The 25,357-nt window shown below is 34.4% G+C and overlaps 2 protein-coding genes across 10 annotated transcripts; both read left to right on the top strand.

Moving 5' to 3' along the window:
• The first annotated feature begins 451 nt into the window (after window positions 1–451).
• On the top strand, window positions 452–5,054 carry LOC112278321 (casein kinase II subunit beta-1). 4 transcript variants are annotated; one of them, XR_016500915.1, is made up of 7 exons: window positions 452–624; window positions 1,060–1,179; window positions 1,350–1,585; window positions 2,368–2,595; window positions 3,120–3,230; window positions 3,357–3,522; window positions 3,767–4,300. XR_016500915.1 is itself a non-coding variant. In XM_073531888.2 (6 exons), the coding sequence occupies exons 3-6, from the start codon at window positions 1,417–1,419 to the stop codon at window positions 4,617–4,619; spliced, it is 543 nt and encodes a 180-aa protein (XP_073387989.1). In that variant the 5' UTR covers window positions 452–624; window positions 1,060–1,179; window positions 1,350–1,416; the 3' UTR covers window positions 4,620–5,054. The 4 variants fall into 4 exon arrangements, 2 of the variants coding, with proteins under 2 accessions (XP_073387989.1, XP_073387990.1); XM_073531888.2 differs by lacking the exons at window positions 3,357–3,522; window positions 3,767–4,300 and adding an exon at window positions 4,585–5,054; XR_012216880.1 differs by having other exon boundaries at window positions 452–1,585.
• A 1,785-nt stretch (window positions 5,055–6,839) lies between these two features.
• On the top strand, window positions 6,840–9,855 carry LOC112278287 (uncharacterized). Of its 6 annotated transcripts, none has more exons than XM_024511542.3 (7): window positions 6,840–7,271; window positions 7,547–7,669; window positions 7,812–7,929; window positions 8,205–8,381; window positions 8,624–8,722; window positions 8,844–9,089; window positions 9,499–9,855. In XM_024511542.3, the coding sequence occupies exons 3-7, from the start codon at window positions 7,858–7,860 to the stop codon at window positions 9,718–9,720; spliced, it is 816 nt and encodes a 271-aa protein (XP_024367310.1). In that variant the 5' UTR covers window positions 6,840–7,271; window positions 7,547–7,669; window positions 7,812–7,857; the 3' UTR covers window positions 9,721–9,855. The 6 variants fall into 6 exon arrangements, with proteins under 6 accessions (XP_024367310.1, XP_024367309.1, XP_090103690.1 ...); XM_024511541.3 differs by lacking the exon at window positions 6,840–7,271 and adding an exon at window positions 7,284–7,398; XM_090247564.1 differs by lacking the exon at window positions 6,840–7,271 and adding an exon at window positions 7,284–7,398 and having other exon boundaries at window positions 7,878–7,929.
• The last annotated feature ends 15,502 nt before the right edge of the window (window positions 9,856–25,357 follow it).

The following is a 25,357-nucleotide window of genomic DNA, read 5'->3' on the forward strand; positions in this document are numbered from 1 at the left end:
TTACATAAACTTGAATGAGTAAAAATTACAAATATTTTATATTACCAAAATTAACCAATAATGTTTTTTCAAAATCAACTAAGCTTCTTATACTTGTATAAATAAGTACACACCCATTGGTTACTTGTTTTTGTTATCAAAGGTGACAAATGAGATCGACTAGCCAAATAATTTTAGAACAATAATTAAATTAATTGGTGGAGAACCAAACAAACACAACCCCCATATGTATACGAAATACGTACATATATACATGGTAGTGGTCACAGGTACGCGTGGAATAGGAAGGAAGGTTGTCGGTAGGAAGAATCGGAACAAGACAAGAACGCCGTCATGGTTTCGTCCCTAATACGACGAGTACTGGGTTTCGTCGAAGGACTTCGTTCGTTCATCCGGGGGTCTCGTCGTCAATCTCGGAATCAAGACGTGCTGGAGCGTTCGTCCTCGGAGACGGCCGAACTCGTTGCAGCTTCTGAAGCATTTATACTCTGCAGGTTTAGCAATTCAATGGTCTCCGAGACGTCTCGTTTTTTACGTAGTTTCGAAGAGCGCCGCATTGCTTGTGTGGAGGGGAGCCGGCAGCTGCGCGGTCCCGGGGGGCCCTGCATTCATCTCGGTCTTGAGGTGGGGGTTACATTAGGATTTTAGTATTTTGTTCCCGTTTGGTCCCCAGCCTTGATGTGTTTTCGTCATGTAGAGCTTGGCAGGACGCAGAATTCACACGGATTATGGCAACCGAGGTGGACTAGGAAGTGCCCACGATTTTATTTTATTTTATTTTATTTTTCAAATTCGGGTTAGGATTGCTGACGGTTCGGTATTTGATGTCGGATGATTTTCGAATGTTTTGATGGCGTTGGGTGTGGGCTTAAAATAGAGAGTGGGAATTATGAGGTGTCTTTGTGAACGATCGCGGACTGTGAAGTGGAGAAGAATGTTCTGTGGGATTGGGAGTGGGTGTGTGCAGACTCGGGAGGGAGTGGGGGTTAGTTTTTTTAGAGACCCTGACTGAGAAAGAATTTGCATGTATCGAATTGAGTTGACCTGTTTATCCTGTAGATGGCTTTCGGCAATCTGCTGCAGTTCAATGCAGATGATTCTGCCGTTTGGTTCACCACATTGATCAGCACAGACTGCCTTTTCTTTCATGGCGAAGTTCTGCTGCATCTGTACAATTATGTGAGTGAAGCTATAATTGCCTATCAGACATGTTTTTAGGCACTAGAGATGCAGCCATTCTTTTTTCTTTTTCTTTTTCTTTTTTTCTTTTTTTTTTTTTTTTTGGGGGGGGGGGTTAAGAATCAACATGGGCGCTTTCATCGATAAGAGAGCATGTACGAAGAGCGCAGGTAAGCTCTAATAACAGAGAAACGAGGAGGAAACGTGAGGGGAGGCGTCAAATTGTACCGAGACAACATGAAGCGATTAGATGCTGGTGTCGAGAATCCCTGCCCTTCGACCTCGAAAGGAGGGATTGGGAAGGAGAAAGAGCGATTAGCTCCTGCTGCTAGTACAAGTCAATCTCATCGGTACGCGGGACAGGATTCTAGACCCACGTTCGAAGAGGCGAAGTACCCTGATGACGGTGAGCTTCAGAGTTGAAATTTATCGTTATAGATACAATTCAGTTTGACTCTAGCTCCTCCTGCGAATCTTGACAATTTAAATGGATACACTATTTATTAGTTTCTTCTTTCTCTGTTAATCTTACTAGTGGATCATTGTCTTGGTTCATTATCAATGTATGTCAAAGCGTTGGGCTTGCATTGACTTTTAACAACATGAATAATATCTGATAAGGTTTGATGTTTGAGTCATTCTGCAAAGAAATCTTGAATTGTTTTCGGAATCGAGGGACATGCAATGAGGCGACGCATTGCGGGGATTGTTACCTCTCAAGTCTAGACGCTTTTAGGAGCCTGGTGTCAGTAGTATTGTCAAGTAGTTATCCGTGTTTCCTTTAAACTTAATCAGAAAATCTCGTGGTTCAAATGTTGCACTAACCTCCTCTTTTCTGTAAGCAATTGCGTGGGATCAATCATTCCTAAATGGTGATTATTGTTTCTTTCGGCCACTGATAGGGAATTGGTTTGAAGCCACTGCCTTTGGGTTGCAGGTTAGTAGATTCATAGAGTATTGGGTTCTGTGTTTCACCAGACTGGTGAAATTGGGAAGTCTCTGCGGGTTGTTTCTGCAGTGTCACAAGTTATTTCCTTGGAAGTAGTTTCTCGGTTACAGCTTTTTTGGACGGTAGTTGACTTAAGGCGGTTGATATCAGTATAAAATACCCCCTATAGTTGTTCATCTCTTGCTTGTCTCTCACAATGCGGTCATATATTCTTTAACTATGTAGAATCGTTCATACAGTGGCCGCGGAAGACTCGGAATCGGAAAGCGAGGATTCAGATGTGAGTGGATCTGATGGGGAAGACACTTCTTGGATCTCCTGGTTCTGCGGCTTGAGAGGCAATGAGTTTTTCTGTGAGGTTGATGATGAATATATTCAGGATGACTTTAACCTAAGTGGTTTAAGCAGCCATGTTCCCTATTATGATTATGCGCTCGACCTGATCTTGGATGTTGGATCCCCAAGTGGTAAGTTATACGCTCTTCTGTTGTTATGGTTTAGTTGAGTGTTGAGTATGGTGATCTGATTATTTTTTGGACATGTGAGGTACACGAAGTAAACTACAGAGAACTAAATATACCAAGGGTGCACAGGTTACAGTATTCCAAAGCAGTTGCTTTTGTTATTTCCTTATTACATTGGAAGGATCAGTATCATTTATATTCACTCTTATTCCTTTTGAACGTGAGTGTTTTGTTGCGCACTGTTGTTATCGCTAGTTCAACGTACAAGTTTTTAGTATCAGTGTGTAGCGCTATTACTAGTTCCCGACGGTATGGAGGGTTTTGTAGCTTTTGTTTTGTTTTTTCTGAAGAAAAGTATGTTACGAGGCACATCTGCTGTCATATCCGTAGTCAAAGCAATGCTGCAGATCTTCCTATGTAACCGAGAGGACCTTTTGGTGCAGGATTTCTTGTTACCGTGAGTAGAAAATCCTACGTTTTCACACCATTAAGGAACATTTCTCTGATTGATGTCTGTACAATCGCAGATGACATGCTAACTGAGGAGCAGAACGAGCCGGTAGAGTCCGCTGCTGAAATGTTGTATGGGTTAATACACGTTCGCTACATCCTAACAAGCAAAGGAATGAATGCAAATGGTATGGGAGTTGTCTCGGACTGGCTTTTTTTTGCATCCGTGATTGGGATCAAGTCTTTGGGTGTTTATTGTATTCCCGGTTCTTTTAATTCATGTAAGATATCCCTGTTTCTGTGGGGCTGCGTAGCTTCAAAAATGTAAAACTGTGGACTTCGGTCGATGCCCTCGCGTCCACTGCTCTGAACAGGCATGCTTGCCCATGGGACAGTCGGATGTTCCTCGAACAAGCACTGTGAAGATCTATTGTCCAAAGTGTGAAGATTTATATTCTCCTCGATCGAAATTTCAAGGCAGTATCCCCTCAATTATATACTTGTTTGGTTTTGTTTTTGTTTTTATAGGAAACGGCAGTACTCTTTGGGCCTCCATCCAGTTGCAGTCCTTAGAAACCTTCAGTTTTTCGAAGAGAAGATAGGTCTATTGTCGCGATAGATGGCACAGTTTAGATAAGTTACTCTCATTGCTTGTATTGTATTCGTTTTTATATTTGTTTTAGTGTGGCTCAGTCGTGGTGGTTACCTTTAACTTCAAGTACAGATATCGATGGTGCTTATTTCGGTACAACTTTTCCCCATCTTTTCTTGGTGACATATCCCTGCATCAAGCCTTCAAAACCAACTCAAAGCTACACACCAAGAATATTTGGTTTCAAACGTCATAAGAGTACAAGGTAGCATATTTTCATTTGAAGAGCATCACATGTCATAGAACCTTTCTGCATCCTCATAGAGGGATTGGCTCGTGAACTGCTCTGTAATTCTGAGAAATTTGATTTTCAATTTAGAGGATGTGACTGTGCCCTTAACATGCGCAGAGAGGTCAGAAGGTAGACTTTAGTGTAAGTCGAGTGCATCTTGAATTGATTGTTGCCTCTCTATTTGATTCGGTTGGAGTAGCGCCCACCTTGTTTAGATACAAATAGTTTTGTGTAGTCTAGACTTAAGATTTCAAGCGGAAGTCGTCCTTTCTCTCTAGAGCTTGATATTCACTCCTATCGGGTAATCATCATGATAACCTCGATTAATGATTCAAACCTGAACGCATTGACTGTCGTCACATGCAATCACTGAATGTTTTGTTTTGGTTTTCCGATTTTGTGGTATTTGTGGATTGCTTTTGGGTGCTTGATATTCATTTCTATTTCATTACACTTTTAGAAACACGTGTATGAATCCCTGTATCTTCATACCTATCCTCCACCTCCAGTATAAAACCGGTTAGAAAAGAATCGGTTGCTGGGTCCAATATACACAAGCTGCTGATAAGTTGAGAAATACTTACACTTTGGCGATATCATTGCCTTCTATAACCAGGAAATTTTCTATTTCTAAGATTAATTCAGTTTGGCTCCTCAGATCTAGCTGCCTTCGTCGTGCTGAATGATTCCTGAGGTGGAGCAAATGTGAGGTGGGTCAGATCAAAGTTCCTTGGCAAAATGTGGACGCTTTGGGCTGTAGAGGAGCAGGAACCAGGTGAACCTGGTACTGGATGAACAACAAGTTCAAATGGCTCCCAGTAACAAAATATTTGAATTAATTCTAATTTTAAAATTATTGTCTAATTTTTCACTAAGTAAATAAATACATATTTTCCTTGAAATTCTAAAATTTGAATTGTAAATCCCTATTGCCAATATTTTAGAACAATCCAACAATTGGTTGCTTATCATTGAGTTGTGCACAAAAATCTGAAGCAGCTATCTTGCATCCACCTCTGTTAACATGCTTGAATAATAGGGGGATGAAGTAAAAGGTTAGAGTGTGAGTTGGGTACTTGTTGTGTAAAATTGTCCACTTTGTAACTATTTAACTCATTTAATAATGTTTTTATTTATTTATTTTAAATATTTAAAATCATTTTTACTTATTTCTTGTGGTTAGAGCAACACATCCAAGAGTGGCAAGAAAAATTAAAGCTATTATTGTCTCATTTGCCTTTTATTAATCCTTTGTCTTGTTGCAAGGAATTAATATTGACTATTGAGACATACACCAATGGATTATTTATCTATATTCACCAAATTAACTTATGCCTTCTCTGCTTTTCTTATTTAAACATATAAACATTAGCATTGGTATTAGTAATAAAAAATAATAATTAAATATATAAATATAAGCATTTTTTGTGGAATTTATAACATTCAACACTTCAATGTTCATTTACAGTTTTAGTATTTCAGCACCTAGTTAAATGTTTGTTATTTTAATACCCATGTGAATGCTTATGACTTTGTCATCTCCTTGAATTGTATCACAATTAGAAGTGCAAATAAAGAATTCATGCAAAGATATTTACACAGCACAAACAAGTAGAGACTTAAAGTATTAAATTTTAGTTAGTACAAATCACTCATTTTACAAATTATTTAAAAACAATCTTAATCCATTTTTTAGATTCCAGTTTTAGTCATACCGAATCATTGTGTAGTTTCTGTAAGAAAAATAAATAAATTATATAACCAAGCTGATTATTTTGTCTTGTTTTTTTGCAGCAAGTATGTATAATAACTATCATGTTTAAATTTTTTTTATTAAAAAACCAAATAATTCTTATAGTTTGAAAATAATGATCAATATTAAATCCTTACAAAATATTAAAAAATAATTAAAATTTAAAAATAATAAATATTTTTAAATTTAAAAATCAATTTATAACATATTATATAGTTGCTTGAACGATAATAGAAAGGAAAATTTTTAGAGGAAAAAAAAAAAACCAATAAAAAAAACCAATAAAAAGCCAATAAAAAACACCAATACAAAATTTGCTGGAAAACATGCCTTGCTTAGGAGATAAGAAGAAGATGCGCTTAATTTCTAAAATCATTTCATAATTTTAAATAGACCTATGTTTTTATTAAATAGACCCACCCTTGCTGAAAAATATGGTAATCATGATGAATGAAATTGGTTTTTATTGGTTGCAGATCCAATAGTGGAGAAATGAATCTAGACGTCATTTTTACTTTCAATTTTTAATGATGGGTGAGTTGATTTAATAAAAACTTGGGTCTAGTTAACATTCCCCTTAGAATATTGTAGGAGTGCTAAAAGAGGCATAACATTAACTTCCTTTATTTTCTCATTTTGTAGTTTAAAATGAATCTCCTTTTAGAGAACGATGTTCCGGATACGACGAACCGACGACGACGATAATGGTGACGAATGCGGCAGTGACGACAATAGCGACCTGAACGACGACTATGACGGCGACGACGAGCAGTCGACGAAGAAATCGCGCGTAAGTGTCGCAGAATGCCGAGGGACCCACAACACCATCTCGAAGCAGTTGACAAGGCGGCGAGGCACAGACTCCCATCGGTGATCCACGGTCGGAAGCAGAAGCTCGCCGTTTTCGGAGGTAAAGTGACGACTTCGCATCTGCATGACGCAATTTTGCCGACTGCTGCACTTGCCTCGGGAGCTTCCTCAAAGCTCCACAGAGTCCGGGATGAAGGTCCACGCCACAATTAGATCAGCTCTTTTTTCAATTGACTTCAATCTGTGTGTGTATTTTTAGGAATCTTCTGTGACGGCATCGAAGCTCCACCTGAGGATTAATATTCTTCGCTGGATTTTCTCGTGCAGTTGCCCAATTTTGCGAAATGGCTGTATATTCAAGGTTTTCAAACTATTTTATTGTATTCGCAATGTGCCCTCAACTGGTTCCATGCAATCACCATTGTTCAGCAGCTCTTTGTTGTTGAATTCAATCGTCGTCCTGGAGAAAAAAACGAACGGTGGAACTGTGGTGACGAGGGTTCTGCTCCGATATCATGTGGGTCTCCGTGTGGGTAACTAGCACTTAGGTCGAGTGTTTATGTAAAGATTTTGTGGCATCGAGGTGGAAAACACAGGCTGACGTGAGGGGGCCTGATACTGTTATTAGAACTCCGTGGGCTTCGCAATCACGCGCGGACGTAACCAAGAAAGAACAGAGAAACCGATAAACTTCATGACCTAAAGTATTTACTGCATACCCGGCCGTGCGTCATGAAAAAAGTTGGTCAGAGCAGGGCTCTTGAACCTAGGGACTACTTCAGGTGAGTCTCACGAAGCCCACTGAGATGCTTCTAGTCAGAAGCTTGCACACCACGAGTTAGACTTTCTCTTGAACCTACTCGGTTTCGTTCTTCTATTCCTTAGATCCGTCTCTTTTTCTTGCCCAAGGTATGTGGTGATGTGTGCGACATGTTCAAACTCTACTCTATCTCGGTTCCTTCTAAAACTCGTTTGTGTCGTGTATTAAGCCATTCCATGAACATTCCTTTGGTGTTCGATCACTCATATTGTTCCGCTTGGCGTTCTTCTCTTGCAGTGGTGTTGGAATAGCTTGCACTGATATTGAATTGATTCATTTCGAGCGTGTTGAAGCGATTTTGAGGCTATTGGTGGAGTGTTCTCGAAATTTGGTGGGAAGTGAGCTCAGAGACTGTAGTTGGTGAGTCTTGTTTGGATGCCCTTGGTTTACCAAATCAAATTCTGGTTGTATTGAAGCGTTTTGCAATAATTTGTTGTGTCTGTTGGGAAGCAACGTTGATTGATGTGACCTTTCTTCTCTCTTTTGCATGATAAAATTTTAGAGAGGGACGGTTGTGCGGTGGGAAAATTTCAAGTCGCACAGCTCACATGAAGAGGTTTATGCGCAGAGGAGGATCGGGGCAGGATGAATCTACCTCTCACACAGATGAGAATGCTAGGGTACCTGTCAATTACCCATCGTGCTCTTACCCTTGTCATGTCACCGTCTAGTTACTGAAATGGGATTCTGAAAAGCGGCATTTGTTATTGTGTCGACGGTCATCTTATTATCGCCATGAACGGGTGACAGCTTTTCAGAGTACACACCGTAAATTAAACCAGCAACGCGGAATTTCAAGAAGTTAGCATTCTTTACTTGTATCCTTCACCGGTATTGTTTTCCGATTGGAGACCCAAAAAACTTTGGTGACTCAGGAAAAAAATCGGGTTGACAGGTCAAGGATTTAAGGACGGCTTTGGAGCCACTTAGCGAACGCGATGGCCATTATGCAACGGATGCATGTCTCAGGCGGTATCTTCGAGCTCGCAGTTGGAACGTCAAGAAAGCAGAAAAGATGTTACGAGACACTTTGGCATGGCGAGCTTCCTACAAACCAGAAGATATCCGCTGGGTTAGTTCCCTCACCCCTAGCGCTACCTCTTGACAAGACATCATTTTTGCATATTTGGTAAATGCGTATTTTATTTAAGTACGAATGTTTGCTAAAAACTATTCTGGTTGTAGTAGACAATTGTCATTGCATGTCTTGAAAAGGACTGAACGAGCAAGGACATCCGAGGCACTCGCAATTTTCCAATTCATTACCGTGCTGGGAAGGTGAAATGACGTCTTCTTGACGTGTTGCAAATGCAGGAGGACGTTGCCAAGGAAGCGGAAACGGGGAAAGTATACAGAGCTGCCACTGTCGATAAGCAGGGGCGTTCGGTTCTGGTGATGCGCCCCGCAAAACAGGTGAGCGATTGCAGATGCTGAGAATATTGGCACCCAGTTTAGCTCGCACTTGAGTTGAATCCAGGGTTCACGCAGCGAAATGAGAATGGGGGTGTTAATTGAGGTTTCATTGCTGCTGCAGAATACTACGTCGCGAGAGGGCCAAGTTAAGCAGCTTGTCTATTCGATGGAGAATGCCATTGCGAATCTACCTGAGGATCAAGAGGAGATGATTTGGTTGGTGGACTTCAAGAATTGGAGCATGACCAAGCCTATTTCTATCAAAACTACTCAGGATGCGGCACATGTGTTGCAAAGACACTACCCTGAACGTCTTGGCTATGGAATCTTAATCAACCCTCCACACATCTTCGAAACGTTCTGGCAGGTGGGTTCCTACATTCTCGCACAAACCTGTTATATAGCAGTGTTTGTTGTGCCAACCTAACGAGCTGAGCCTCGTGAACCATGAAAATGATAAGTGTATATAGTCATCCTACAGACTGTCAAAGCATTTAAGCTTCTCATGCTTTTCCCTCAATAAGCATCTTAGAGTGCCACATTCCTTTCACTCGTTTGCCAAACCTAGGCCATTCTTATGGTTTATGCTGTTCATAGCTGCGTGGGTAGAGACGTCGGATGAAATGTATGTTGTTCACTTACAGTATTTTAAACTCTTGTGTGAGCATGTAAACAACAGTCGAAAAATCATGAAATCATGATATGGATTGGCATGCATTCTTTCAATTCCGAAGTGCTGCATTTACTTAACAGAAACATTACAACGTCATGGGCAGGTAGTCAAGCCGTTTCTGGATGCAAAAACAGCCCGGAAGGTGAAGTTTGTGTATACCAACGACCCTGCATCCATGCAACTTGTAAACGAACTGTTTGATGCTGGCCAGCTGGAGGAGTTACTCAAGGAAGACAACTTCAACCTGGAGGAGTACTCTAAGCAGATGCGTCAAGATGACTACAAGTTTCACTTCCATAGAAAGTTAGCAGATGCAAGTGTATAGGCAGAGCTGAACCATGACTTTCAGGGTCTAAAAAACCACCCATTGCTGGAGAATGCAATGTCGGCACACTTTACATGTGCTGAATGTATCAATAGAAACCCATTTGCGTGCTATTAAAGCACACACTTCCACTGACAGACTTCTTCTTCTTCTTCTTCTTCTTCTTTCATGAGTTGTTAATATCCTGAGATTCTTCATGATGGTATTTTCAGTAATAGTACGCTTCACAGAAATTAGATCAGAATTCGAAAGGAATTCTTTGGAACTAAGATGCTCCGAAGGAATTAATGATCTTCCTGGTTTTGCGGTTCTTGGTGATCACTTTGCAACCACCTTCGACATGATTGGTAGTAGCTACTGCCCTCAACAATGTTGCTGTGGCATTTGTACATTATATGTACATTTATACATTTATGCTCTAAATTTTTTTTTTTGGTGGATTATTATTTTTTTTCAAACAGTAAACACTATGGTTTTTAAAAAAAAATTCTTAGGTAAAAAGCAATGTATTATTTGTATATTTTTACTACTTTGCATTATCAATTTATCAACATGAATATATTTTTATTTCAATTAGCTAAATATATTTATACACTTGTATATTTCTTTTATCAAGTGGTTAATTTTTATTATTTCATTACTTATTTTAATTAGTACTCTATAGATAATTATTTATTAAAACTACATATCTTTGTTTTATATTTAGAAATTTTTTATTGTATTATATTTATAATTTTATTTATAATAAATTAATTTTAAATTAAATATATAATATCTATTATTAGTTGAAATATCTTTTAATATAAATCTATCAAAGATTTAAGTTTTTCTTATAATTATATTAACACCATGGCCTTATCCTTGATTACTTGTTAATATACCTAAATTTAGTATAATTTTGACTATAAATAGTACTTTCTTTCAAAAATTGAGGCCTTAGATTGTCTTGATTCTCTTGATCTTGTTCTTTAATGTAATATCTTCAATTAGCCACTTGAATTCAAGGGCAGCAAATCCATTGCCACAAAAGTTAGTACTTCTACAACATCTTGGCTCTAATATTATTAATTCTTAGCTTCCTAAAGATCAAATTTTATGAGCTCTCTAATAAAATAATTCTCTAATAAAATAATTCTCATTGCTTTGCAGCTTATGAACAATAAAGATAGCCTTCAAAAATAGAGCTATTAAACTTTGAAGGCAACTTATTATCCTTCACTAAATTAGATATTGTATCTTTGTTTGAACTTCAAGTTTTAAAGTTTTTATGTCTAAAATATTAAAAAATAATTTCCTATCTAGTTTTAAGTTTTAAAATTTAAAATTCCAAATTTAAAAGAAATAACTAACAAGTACCAAAGTTGCTTATAAAATCAATCAAATATTGAGATTTGGCTTCATCTATCAATAGAAAATAAATGTTCTAACCATATGAGCCTTTAGGATTCCTTATATTATTTTCCTAAGACCTAAAGATGGTGGCTATATCTTCACCCTTGAATCCAAAGGATGCCAAATTAAGAGCCACAACCTTAATTAATTGAAGGATTAAAATCTAAGATCAATATTAATAGCTATCAAATGAGCCCTTATAATATTTTTTTGTATCAATACCACTATTGTATTTAAAATAGAATTGAGTATACACACGTGTCTACTCACATACCTTGATTCATAAGAAATTATAACACTTATGAGAATTAGAAGAATAACAATTTAGATTAAAATTAAATTACCTCTAAATTACTTCTAACTTCCTTATGACATCATTTCTACCATAATTAGATAAAAAAATACTACAAGTAAAAAAAGATGATTACAAAAATTGAAATGAAATCATTCAATGATCTATTAGTTATATTCATATATGTTTTTATGCCACACATTCTTACAAAAAATAATTAGTTTTGATTTTACATCATGATTTCTATTATAATTATTATTTTAATGCCAAAATTTTATATGTCCTTATCCATCTATATTCTATGGCTCTATATTATTTCAACCTTTAATTTTTTTATCTTTATAAATCTTTCTTACATCAATTCTTTGAATTAAAAAAATAAAAAATAAAAAATAACATATTATTACTATTATTATAATAGATGGTTATATTTAGTATTATATTTATTTAGAAAAGTAGAATTAGATAGATATAAGTAGAAATCTATTAAATTATTGATATGTTATTAAAAAGCTTGTTAAAATCTCTATAGACTTTATGCATGTTTATAAGTGATTGATAGGTTGACAACTTTGCCAACAAGTTGGCCACATATTGTACATTTAACTACTTGCATTACAAGTTGGCTATATAATGTACATATTTTGGTAGATAGTATATATGCAAGTAAGAATTAGGCTTTCTTTTCTATTATCAATATTTTTTTTATATTGCATTTTGATTCAAGACTTCTTAGTGATTTTACATTTGACAATAGCCATTTTAGTTTCAATTCTATATCTATTTTTTTGATTGTTTATTTTCTTTCTTTTGGTGATATGAAAAAATATTATCATTTTAATTTTTTTTATTGTAGTTCATATCCTTGATAATTTGACATGGATCAAAATTTGTTATATTGATTTTTTTATAAAAACGAGTGAATTATTCCACTTTTTATTGTATTATTTAAAAGCTAATAATTTATTTATCTTTAAATTATATATATATATATATATATATTTATATTTATATTTTTCCTTCTTATATGGTTTTTTTATTAAAAAAAGTGGATTACCACTCTTTATCAAAAAAAATATTTGATATTAGAGGTTTCAGATTACCTTCTTCTAATTTGACTTGTAAATTTATTAAAGTTGTTTGTTATAGAGATAGAAAAAAAAATTACAAATGATATATTTGATAGTAATAAAAATAGACTTGAAACTATTTCAAATCTTTTCAAACTTGCCAATATTCTTAGAATGAAAATTTCACAAATTAGCAATGCCAACTATAAAAGTTCTATTTCTTTGTCTACAAAAGACTTCAATATTAAGGTTTAATGTCTATACCAACAAGTTATTTAGCTAAGAGAAGTAAGCACATCAACCTCACAAGTAAATCTAAGAAATCTTCTTGTTATGAGTATAAAGTAGACATAAATTAGTATGCTACAAAAATTTTGTGGAATAAGATCAAAATTTTGAGAATTTTTATAACAAGTTACACTTTGCTAAAGGTTGAATTCTTTTCAATATCTTGATAGATTTACTCAAGTTGGTTTTAAAGAGGCACTTCTATCTAGAAAACTCTCTCTGTTTGTTTACACCTTTAATAATAAAGGATTTGGGACTCTTATTTGTTTCTATTATTTTTGAAGTTATTTTTATATTTTTTATATATTATACAAACTTTTTATGTTGTTTAGAAATATGTTTTGATAATATATTTTATTTTGTAATATTTCTACTATGTTTTTAATGACTACTTTTAATCTTTAATATCTTTAATTTATTGATATAATTCTTTTTTTGTGCTTTATATGTTTAATAATTATTATAATTTCTTATATTTGTATGTATTTTATTTTATTTTATTCAAGGTTGTAATGCTTATGGGTGTATTATAGAAAGATATAAGATTAAACCATCTATGCAAAATCTTCTCTTTAATGTTATTGGTTATCAAAACTTAGTTTTGTCCAAAGATAACAAACAAAATAGACTAGTATGTTTTGGTTGCAAATATAGTAACTTATATTTTGATAAAAAAAAAGCTAATCAATTTTATTAATTATTTTATTATTATTATTATTATTATTTTGAACATAATAAGTATAAGGTGGAAAATTACTTTATTTAATGATATAAATAATTGAATAATGATAAATCCTCAAAAGACTTCTAATTACTTATTACCTTTCAAATAATGTACTATTATAAGCTATCACATATTTGTGAAGTATTCTTATGTTTAGTACCACATATAATTGTTCAATAAAAATTAAATTAACATATATATATTAATAACTTTGCTCTCAATATTCTTTGATGTGCATTTAATACAAGCCCCTATAATACTCTTTAATCCTATGACAATAAGCAAATAGAATCTAATATGCACAACAACTATTTAATTGACTAATTTACTTAGTTTGCTTCTATCTAAGGTTTCTTGAAGCCTTATCATAAAAATTCGTAAGCCAATCCATATCCTAATAAATCTTAGATAATACTTATTTTAGCCAAGATTTAAACAATTTAACTCCTAAATTATATCAAATTCTTTATTCTAGAAAATTGAAACAAAGCCTTATTTAAAGAAGTTACAAATATATCCTAAATAAATCTTAAATTCTAACAAGCTCTATTAAATCTTCAACCTTGGCAACTTTAAATAAGCTCCAAACCTAAGAAATTACAATAAAAACCTAAACCTTAGAAGTTTGAAGTAAATCCTACACTTAATAAATCCTAAGAAAACTCAAATCCTTTACATATTTTTAAAGTAAATCCAATCAATCTTAACCTTTGAAAATTCAAAAATAAAATTTAATCAAAAGAATGAAGGTATTTAGTGTTGTAGTATATATATAATAAGAAAATTATATAGATCAAGATAAAAAAATTAAAGAATGAAACCATTTTTAACTTAATTATAATCAATGAATCTTATCTTTGCTAATTGTGCAATGAGTTTTTTCAACAACAAGTTGGCAATGATGAAGAGAATATGAAAAATTCGAAACAAGTAATATTCACTTCAATATTAAATATCTGAAATATTATTTCTAAAAATTCACATAATACAATTTAATATGAAAATTGTTGTGCACATGCATTTCACTTGTAATTTAATTATATGAAATCCAATTTATTTTTCATATAGTATTGTTCTTTAATTTTTATATATTGTAACTTTCACATTGTTTTCAATCATCACTACTGTAGTTATTGAAGAGTTAAAAACTTCCAAATCTTAGAAGTTATTAAACTTGTCCAATATGAAAAGAATAAGAAATGAAATACAAAAAACACATTTTTGTATATATATATATATATATATATACAAAAGAAAATTTATGTATTAATTAGTACAAATACCAAAACAAAACATGAATACAAGGTTATAAAACATGACTTTATATGCATGTATTTTAATCCTCCTTCAAATTCAAATCCTCTTTGGTATCAACATCAACAAACTGCTTTGCCAAAATACAAATCCTACAGTCTTGCAACTCCAAAACCACCTATTGCAAGTCAATCCTGATCACTTATTCTAAGCTTTAAAAAAAAAAAAAAAAAAAAACTCATAAAGAGCTTCATCACAATGTTTGTGAGGTTATGTAATGATCTCCAAGTGAGAAGAAGAAAAACAATAACGATAATGAAATGAAATAATGTGTCAAACAATAACATTTATGTTGTATTATGGATAAAACAAAATCCAATTAAACAGCGCTATTCAACCATGGATCTCACTCCGCAAAACTTATCCACCGTAGAACTGAAATTCGCCGTGTAATTGGCAAACAACAACCCAAAATATTGCTGTCCCAAAGTGAAAATTGGCTGGGAATTGAGATACAATTCCAAAGCACCCACAAGCACGGGCAGGCGAGCCACTTGGCAGCCTACGACCACGTCGTTTGCTTTCGTGTGTGGGTTGAGCCGGAGCTCATGCGGCCAGAAGCAACGCTCTCGACTGGGTTATAAAACTTTGCTCCACCCGCTCCCACTCCATCACCAGCCATCGTAATCGACATCTGTCAAAGCGCCTCTTCTGCTATCAATCTCTCTACTCTCCATCTCGTTTCCGATTCTCCAGTCCTCTCAGCGGTCGAATTCTCGCGGCAGATTCGTTTCTTTGGCTCCCACCAGATTGCAAGAATGACGTCCTTGGCGATGGCTAGCGTGAACGTTGCAGGAGCTCAGGCTGTGAACGTCGTGTCCGTCTCCAGCCAGGTAAGCTGAGCTTCGCCAGCTGCCTCGGAGGGTTGAGGTTGAATGTGGCCCACTCCGCTGCCAGTGTGAGGTCGTCTCCCGCTCGGTCCACTGTGGTGGTGCGTGCCGAGGACAGCGTGGTCGACGAAGTGGAGAATGCCGCCGGCGCGGCGTACAACAAGGCCAAGCAGACCGCGGGAGCTGTGAAGGACAAGGTGCAGGACGCCGCGGGCGCCGCGAAGGGGAAGCTCGAGGACGCCGGAAACTTCTTGTCGGGCAAGGCCGACGAAGCACAGGACGCAGCCAAGGACGTGGGTCGCGATGGCCTGAACGAGGCCGAGAAGCTGGGTGACAAGGCCACCGACAAGGGCCGGGAAATCGAGGGCAGCGTCAAGAGCGCCACCAGGGACGCCCGTGGCGAGGCTGAGAATGTGGGCGACAAGGCGCGGAACGCCGTGCAGGACGCCGCCGACTCCCTGAAGAAGAACGCCGACAAGGCGACGAGCTCTGCGCAGGACGCAGGAAAGAGCGCGGAGCGCAAGGCTGAGGACGTGGGCGACTCTGCCCGCGACACCGCGCACGACCTGAAGAGGGATGCTCAGAAGGGAGCTGACCGCATTCAGAACTAGACGGAGGACCAGCTGCAGCGACATGTAGAAGTAGACGTTTGTGAATCAATGTGTGGAGCATCCCAGAGTGTGTGGATAATGATGTAACGAGGATTTAGGAGTGTAGTGCAGCGTCGCGATGAGGTGTAAATCATTTACAATATTGAAAGATTTGCAATGCAATTCGTTTGGGGAAACATGTGTGAAGATGGCTCGTTGTTTCTGTCGATGTCTAGGTCCGAAGTGCTGGCTGCTGTGGGGGCCGGCGAGTCTGCGATGGCGATGTGAATGCGGAGAACTGGAAACGGGCATTGGGTTGGTTAGAGGGAGGGTGCTCGGGGTTTGTGCCGTGGCCGACAAGCTGCAAGTGTTGTGATTGGGTCAGAAGATGGCAATAACCAACGATGTGTAGTCGGCAATTCCACATTGGAAGCGATCTCTATCACGTCGCGCAAGTGGGTTTCATCACGTCGACATCGGAAACAGGGACTGAATGTGGCAATGACGAGCTACATTTGTTCGACGTGCACCTGGGAAGAATTGGAGTTGTAGTAGATGTTGGAGGAAAGTGCCCCACGAGTGCTCGTCATGTCTTGCTTGCAGCTGGGAGTTCGTTCGCGAATTTGGTTCCAGAAGAAAGAAGCGCTGACTCATAATGGACATACCCTCAGAGTTTTCTCGCATATGGATGTGGAGGTTGTTGTATGCTGCGATACTTTCAGCTGAATGGTCTTCGAAATCGGTATAGGGTGCTGGGTGATGACTTAGTTTCGATGTCATGTTTCGGTGCAAGGTTAGGGGAATGTGCTGGCAAGCAGCGTGTAGAGTGAGGTGGATTTTGGAGGTGGGACCAGTGGTTGGCGTTTCTGCACCGGTGACCATTCATTTCGTCACGGGACACGGCTAGGAACAGTGTCCCGAATCACGGCACACAACCTCATTTGGAAATCGTGACGGTTGGAACTGCGATGCAAACATTATGGATCAACTTGTTTGGGACCGATTCGTTTCAAGTGTAGATTTTTTTGGTTTACAACTTTCGGTTGTACTTACCTTCAGATTCTTCCTTCAGTCCACGATGAGTATTTTAGATTTGTAATTTGGTACTTCTGATAATAAATCACCATCTCTCTTCTTGAAAATGCTGAGTTATGCAGGAATTGTAAGTTAGTCATCTTTTGAAAGTAATCTTTATTGTAAACTCCGGTTCTTTGAAATAAAATGTGTTTATTTCAGAAAATATAGTTGTAAAATTTTTGTCTTGAAATTAGTAGTTATGTGATATTATGATTCTCATTTTCTATTGTATCCTTTTTAACATGTTTTTAGTAACCAGCATCATTTATGTGTGTTTTAACAGAGACAATATGCAAAAGAAAAATATTTTAGTGCAGATACAGTTAGATAGAATAATTGTTAACAAGTATGTTTTTATTCTTAAAAATCAATAGCATATTTGATCTGTATCTTAAATCTTATTTCATCTCCACATTTAATTCCCTAGGTTGGTTGTCATGTACAAAGTCATATACAAATATCTGAACATAATTGAGTCAGTCCCCAGAGATGAGAATATATCAGTCCCTGCAGAGATCGAGCTCTGTAGTAGTCAAACACAAAACAACGTTGCCACACATATAGATTGGATCCCACACAACGCTGGCGGATTCAACGAGGTAGCGAGTTGCAAGTGTTAAATAATTAGGTTGACATCTAGTTCGGAACGTTTTGATGACCACCGCTACCATTGTTGCCCAAGTCTGTGAACAACTTGGTCAAGCCTAGTTATCGTTATTTGTAACGCAATTTGGGATTGATATTCGTATTTGGGCTCAAGCTATAACAGCAGACTTGGTGAATACCGTCCTCAAGTACCACCTGGATTCGATTTTTATACTCGGCAATTGCGAGCCGCAGTGTCCTTTGTTTAGGCTCGGATTTGATTCACAGAATTCCCAGTCAACAATGCTGCTCCCCCTGAATTAAGACAACGACGGGCACACACAGCAGTGACTCCTTCAAGGAGTATCCCTGCAGCCTTCGGAATTAGCTCGTGTACGTGCCCAATAAAGTGGTCTCCCTGCTCGGTGCAAAATATGACATATCATTGAGTTTTTTCAGAAACAATTCTCGTGTTGATAAGTGGCTGAGCTTTCAGGTTCGCCTCCGTGAGTCTAGCTGGTCGTGAGGGTTTTGTAACTGGCGAGGTATCTGTGAAGAAGTATAGCGCGATGAGCTTGTGCGTTTTACTTGTTGCAGAGCTACAGGGTTCTGATGTTGTGATTGTTGGATATATATATATATATATATATATGTGTGTGTGTGTGTATATATATTCTGTAAAAATGTCTCATATATTGTATCCAGCACTTCTCACCTTAAAAGCCATTGCAAATACTATCTACCAAAATCCAATGTACTCTCCGGAAACAATGTGGAGGCACTCAATGGACTCAACTATCAATCCATCTCTTTCTCTCGCTGTGCACACAATTCGGCACACATCTTTCGATTCATGCCGTTGATGAAGACGTCGGCGGATGGAGGACGATACCCGCGACGAATGCGCGCCAGACACCAGACTAGCTGCTTTGATCTCGTATGAAAACAACAAAGCAGCATGCCAAGCGGACAGAAGAAGAGGATCTGTGGCGAAAAACACACTGACGCTCAATGCTCATGTGAGCTGGTCTGAGTGAGCCTGGAGCACGCACCGCACTCTCCACAATGACTAGATTTCCATCGCTAGCGTTGATGGTGGCAGCCTCGAGCCTTTGCGCCGCTCGCAAGAGCCTGCACCAACGTTGGCACCCGGAAACCGATGACTCGCAATTTGGCAGTCGCAATCACAGCTCCCTCTACTGAAGGAGATCTCTGCTTTGCAGAAGATTTGCACTTTGCAAGACCCTGGGACGGGATGCTGCGGGGAAGAGAGCCGCATGCTGTGCACTGTCTGTGAGCTGCGGCACTCTCCTTCTTTTTCAAACAATCTGGCACAAAAACCATTATTTGGGTTCATATTTGGGTTCATATAAAGACAAAAACATTAATGGAATTGACAGATTTCTAATACCTTATCAAGGTGGGGGGTATATATGTTTTTATCAACAATTCTAGGGATATATGCTATTATCAAGAATATAGGGGTATTTTTGAAATTTTGACATATTTGAGCGGTATATATGATATTTTTCTTTCATATAATACTATACAAAGATTGCATCAAATGCGAGAGACAAAATACATATGTATATATATATATATATATATATATATATAATACTTGCTAAAGTGTAAACTAAGAAATAATATTGAAGCAATATTAGACTTGTGTACAAAACTAAGATAGTGGATTAACTTGATTGATTCAACTAATGTACCTAATAGATGATATCTAAATAGGTCAGATATTATCTTTACAATTAGAGTTTAGCAAAAATTCAAAATTATAGATATTATGGTTTAAAATAAGAAAATTATAAAAAAAATATGATTTTATGTCTAGATAAAATATTATGTAAGAATAAAAAAATCCATATAAGTAAATTGAAGTTTCATATTTTTAAAAGAATAAAAATAAGAATATTTTTAGTTGGTAATATGTTGTATTTTTTAAATATAAAAAAATTAAAGACTACTAAAAAGTTATAGAATAAATATTTATTTTTGTAATATAAATATAATTTGAATAAAATTATACATTCTAACTATGTTATTTTAATAAAAAAAAATCACATTTAAATATTATAAAAATAATAAGAATGATATTTTTAATAAAATAATATTAAACATAAAATATTAAAAAATAATTGTAGTTTTTAGTTAGATTTTTTTTATTAGTAATGCTTGCTGTGATAAACATAGTTTTTTTTTCTTTTTTAATGCAAGCTTAGGTGTCTGTAAGAGAGTTTTGTAAATGCAAAATATACCTAGGAGTATAGTGACATAGTATGAAATGATAAGGCAAATAAAACAATTTAGATATTTAGCAAAAACTAATGACAAACTTCTATTGTCTTAAAAAAAAAAATGTCGTACTAACCGTAGTTCAATTGAGCCGACATACCAAAAAAAATTACTGCACACCATTACATCTCCTTGTTTCTACTAAAATCTTAGTACAAGTTTTTTGAGTGTAACTTTCAAATTTGTCTATAATAAAAATTGTTAAATAATTATGCACCCAAAGTTGCAATGACTTTAAGCGCTTAGTATTTCTTAAGAAGAATAAGTATACTACTCAAAATATCAATTGAATTTGATAGGATTTAAAAAATAATAAACAACAATTAATTAACCTTATTATGAGAGTTTTTAGAACCTATAAGTGGTGGTTCTCCTAAATCCAATTCCTTACCCTTGAAATCTTTATTTGTAAATACTCTTATACATGGCTTTATAAACAATTCAATACAAATATTTGCACTTGGAATTGTTTTAATAAGAGATATCTAGAAGCAACATACATAATGTTCAAATCATTACTATCTTATTAGAATTATAAATTATTTCAAAGCACAAATCCATTTTATAATGATTAGCTAGGACAGTGCAAATTGGCATGGAGAAAGAATAGAACAAGAGATGACAAACCTAAAGAGGAACAACAACCTCATGATAGTCTAATTTTCCAATTCTAATATAAGTTTGGATTTGGACTTGATTTCTATTTATGTATAAATATAATTTAATATATTGTATACTTGATGCATTTAAAGACAATTTATAGTAATGAAACCATAAATCTTATAAAATAAACATGCATATTTGCATGCATGATTTAATCCACATCATCTTTAGAATAAAATATTGAGAATTAGCGGTGCATTATCAGAAAATAAAGAAAACTTGACTACACACACTTAAACAAAGTTGGCACATTATTGGAAAACTCCTATATAAGGAATTGATATGATAGTTCATAGTATTAATTATTTTTTGCAAGCTTTGACAAATTAGTTAATGTGAGTTTAAAAGAAAGCAATATAGAAGTACAAAATTGCTCCAAAATTTGCTACCACAAAAGCTCAAGAGTGTAATTGGATATAGATAGAAGATGCTAGAAAGATTGTGAATGTTGTCCGCCTTTTAGAAACTCTTTCTCTTTTATACATTGTGCAATTTCAAGCGTATTATAATACTTGTCAAATATAATGAAGTTTTGAAAGTAAATAATATACAATGTGGTATTGTAGAGAATGGTGACTTTGAATCTTTGAAGCATTTATCTATATTTTGTATTAAATGATTACTGGTTGTTTACATTTCTAGCTCAAAAGTCTTCCTATAGAGTAGCTCAAGATTTACTTGATAGCTAACAGCCTTTCATTATTGGGCAGAAAGAACATCTTCATCAATCAAAGTTTTATTCATCTTGGCAAATAAGGTAAAAGCTGATGTTTGCATGATTTTTTGTGGATCCATGTTGTGCATAAAAAATAAAAAATAAAATTATTGTTTTGAGTAAAGAGCATAGTTGTAGTGTACTTTGTGGCTCTTCAAAATTATGCATTGGTAATATAGCAATGAATATAATAGAATTAAATTATAATTTTTTTCATTTTGTAAGAATGTAAGCTTGAAATACCTCACATTTATTGCAGGTGGATATAAGAAAAGCTTTCTATATGTTATGCTAAATATTATAATATTATTAGTACTTGAAGAAAATGCAATTATATAATGAACAAGTTTTTTTTAATTTTATGTATAAATTTTAATATTAAATTTCTTGAAACTCTAACCTTTGTTGGTGGCTATGGCATTTGTGTTCAAGAAAGTGTCAAGATGAACAAACTGAAATAGAAGTCAAATAAGTTTTAGATATTTACTATAACAAGTTTTGTAGTCAAGAATTGGTGCATATATTTACTTTGGATTGTCTTCAAAAATAAGTATCTTACATCAATCATTTAATAATGATTATCTAATTTAAATTAAAATAAACTAATGTAATTTTTGTATTGATTTTTGATATATGCATTATAGTTAGAAGATCCAAATATTGGAGATATGATGTTCAAAAGTCATGACATTGTATTGTATGTAAGGAAGACTTATGCTTTGGCTCTACCTTAGGACAAATTTCACATACAAGTTTCTAATGTAAATTGTTCAAAGAAGTTTGTTGAAGTAATAGTTTGAAATTCTTACATTTTTACCATATTGAAGCCACCATTTAAACATAGTATTTTTTAAGGATTGATAATAACTGAACTAGTTTTATTATTTTTTATAATAATGAGAGAATAAATAATCAAATACAAAAATATCAAATACTTTTTTATTGGATTGTAAATTTATGCAATAAAAAGTATAATTTTGTAGCATATGTTATATATACACATTAATACAAACAAAGGCATATAGAATAGAAAGCCACAAAGAATTTAATTCTTGATGTTGAAATAAAAATGGTAGATAAAAAAAATTAAAGAGATATCAATATCCTTGCAAATTAAAGAGATACCAATATCCTTGCAAAGACTGCCAATATGGAACTTGTATACAAATATAAGCAATCTGAATCCATTTAAATAAATGAAGTAGAGATCCATACCTTATAAGATCAATGGTAGGAAGAGACCTCTCAAAGGGATATCCTATTGCAAGAACTTGAATAGATATTACAAGAAACTAAATTTTTTTAAATTAGGATTTTTACAATTGTAATTCAAATTTAGATGGAAATAGAGATATCTCAAAAAGTATAATGGATGCATACTATGAAGTATATATGATGTTTTTAGATACAATGTGGACATCTAATAAATTGAATCAACAAACAATAATGGCTACATCACCATTGAAAGAACATAATAGAGATAGAAAAGTTGAATCAAAGGATTATTCCAACATATATTTGGAATAGATATATATTGAGGTTTTAAGGCAACTTTGGCTAAGAAGTTTAATAAACGTCATTTTAGCAGTGTTTTTCATATTAAACTTATCTTTGATGCTAGTTAAAAGATAAATTATATCTTTATTCATGAGTTTATAAATTTTATTTCTTCTACAATTCTTCCTTGCAATAATTTTTTGTCAAAGTCTCACTATGTAATTAAGAAGATGGTAAACAAACTAGGCTTAAAGTAAAAAGTCATTTACTATTGCTGAGACACTTGTATTTTATTTTAAAGAGATAATATAAAGCTTAATAAATATCTCAAATTTAACAAATCTAAGTATAAATCTTGCTTAGTCACTATACTACTAGAAGTATTACAATACTTTTTTCCTATACCATAGTTACAATTAATGTATTGCTCACTTATAATTAAAGAGTTACTAAAATATCACTATCAAAATGAATTTGTAGATAATAAGATGATATTTGTAGTAGAGATTTTGACTTGGAAGAAAGCTAATGTCCTTGATAATTATTTCACCAAAAAAAACAAATTTTTTGATTGGCATTGTTATTGGATGGTATTAATCCACATTCCTTGCAGTATTCTTTATACTTATCTTGGCCAATATTACTATTGATGTATAATTTTCCGCCTTGGCTAGTGACAAAAAGATTTTTCTATCATTAATGTTACTAATTTTTGGAAAAAAATCACCAACTTTTGACAATATTAATGTTTACATTCAATCTTAATAGATTTTATAGATTGGGATTTGAGCACACAATGCATCTATTGGTCCTTATGAAGGAAGATTTTGAGTTAGATTGAAGAAATACTTTAGCTCAATTATGGAAATTATACCATTGTAGTACTATCATACAACTAGATTAGAGCGCAATATGAAGAGGCAAATCCAAAAATTAAGCATAACCACTACAAATTTACAATTGCAATTTTTTTTTCTTTAATGTGAATTAATATTTGATCAAATTCTTTTTTTCTTTTTTTTCTATCCACGTCTAACAAGTGTCTTATTCAAAAGATTTTCATACACAAGAATGGAATATGGTTATAAAAGTAGAAATTTAGAGTAAAAGAAGATAGCAACAATTTTCTAAAGAAGAAGGTCTTTTCTTTTCAGTTAGATATGATTAGAACTTTACAAGTCTTCATCCCAACAAAAGTATACAACCAAATGATATAGGAGATGTGCAACCTTAAATAGAAAGAAATGTCTTTGTGACCAATATACCTGAGGGGGCTTTACTAATGTTGAAATAGTTCAGCATGAGACTTTAGTAGGAAACTTATTAGGAGAAGATGTTTACATGTGTTATCAAGAACTTCGTTTATGAATGAAAATAGCAAAGAAGAAATATCATATATTGTTGATCCAAGGCTTCTTATTCTAGATTACTACATTAATAAAGTAATATAGAAATATATTATTTGTGATTTAAGTTTGAAAACGCTTTTAATGACTAAATAATTCTATATAATACATGAAGTATTTCTTGTAGATTCTAGGAATGTGGATAATAATAAAATATTATGTTTTGATCTGAAAACCAATAACATCAATTTTAACCAATAGCTTATGCACCATATAATGTGTTTGTATAGAATTCAATATTATACAAAATTGATTGTATGAATGAAAGATTATTTCTTTGAAAAATGCAAGATTAAATACTAAATTAATATTGACCCACATAGTCTATAAAGAGATGCATAGACATTAGTGTAAAAAAAATTAGTAGTATATTAAATGTCAAATTACAAGAACTATAATAGAATTGTAATTAAATTGCATAAGATAAAAAAGGTATTTCGGATTTTAAATAAAATTTATGTATATTAATTTTAAGAAGTTTATTCTAATAATGTAAATCAAATATGGCATATTTTTTATATTAAACACAATATATAATATAATATTTTTGATTTTTTTAAAAAATAAAAATTATATGAATATTATAGAACCATCTAATTAAATACTTCTAATATCACTTAAAGAGGTGGTTTTCTTCTAATGCATATTGATTTATAATTGGAGAAGAAGGACTTGCTCTAAGACTAGGAGTTATGGAGGGACTACAAAAACAAAGTTAAAATCAAAACCAAGTAAAGGTGATGCCTCTTCATCCTACCCAATGACCAGCCCACAAAACTATTGCAAGGGATGACAATAGAACCTCTGTAGTAATAGGAGGTGTTAATCTCTACAAAACAAGCAACCAAATAGAGGTCTTTAATTTTTTGAGGTGCGTATATAGCAACTTG

Source organism: Physcomitrium patens, chromosome 25 (genome assembly GCF_059467195.1).
Source record: "Physcomitrium patens ecotype Gransden chromosome 25, ASM5946719v1, whole genome shotgun sequence".
Lineage (NCBI taxonomy): Eukaryota > Viridiplantae > Streptophyta > Bryopsida > Funariales > Funariaceae > Physcomitrium > Physcomitrium patens.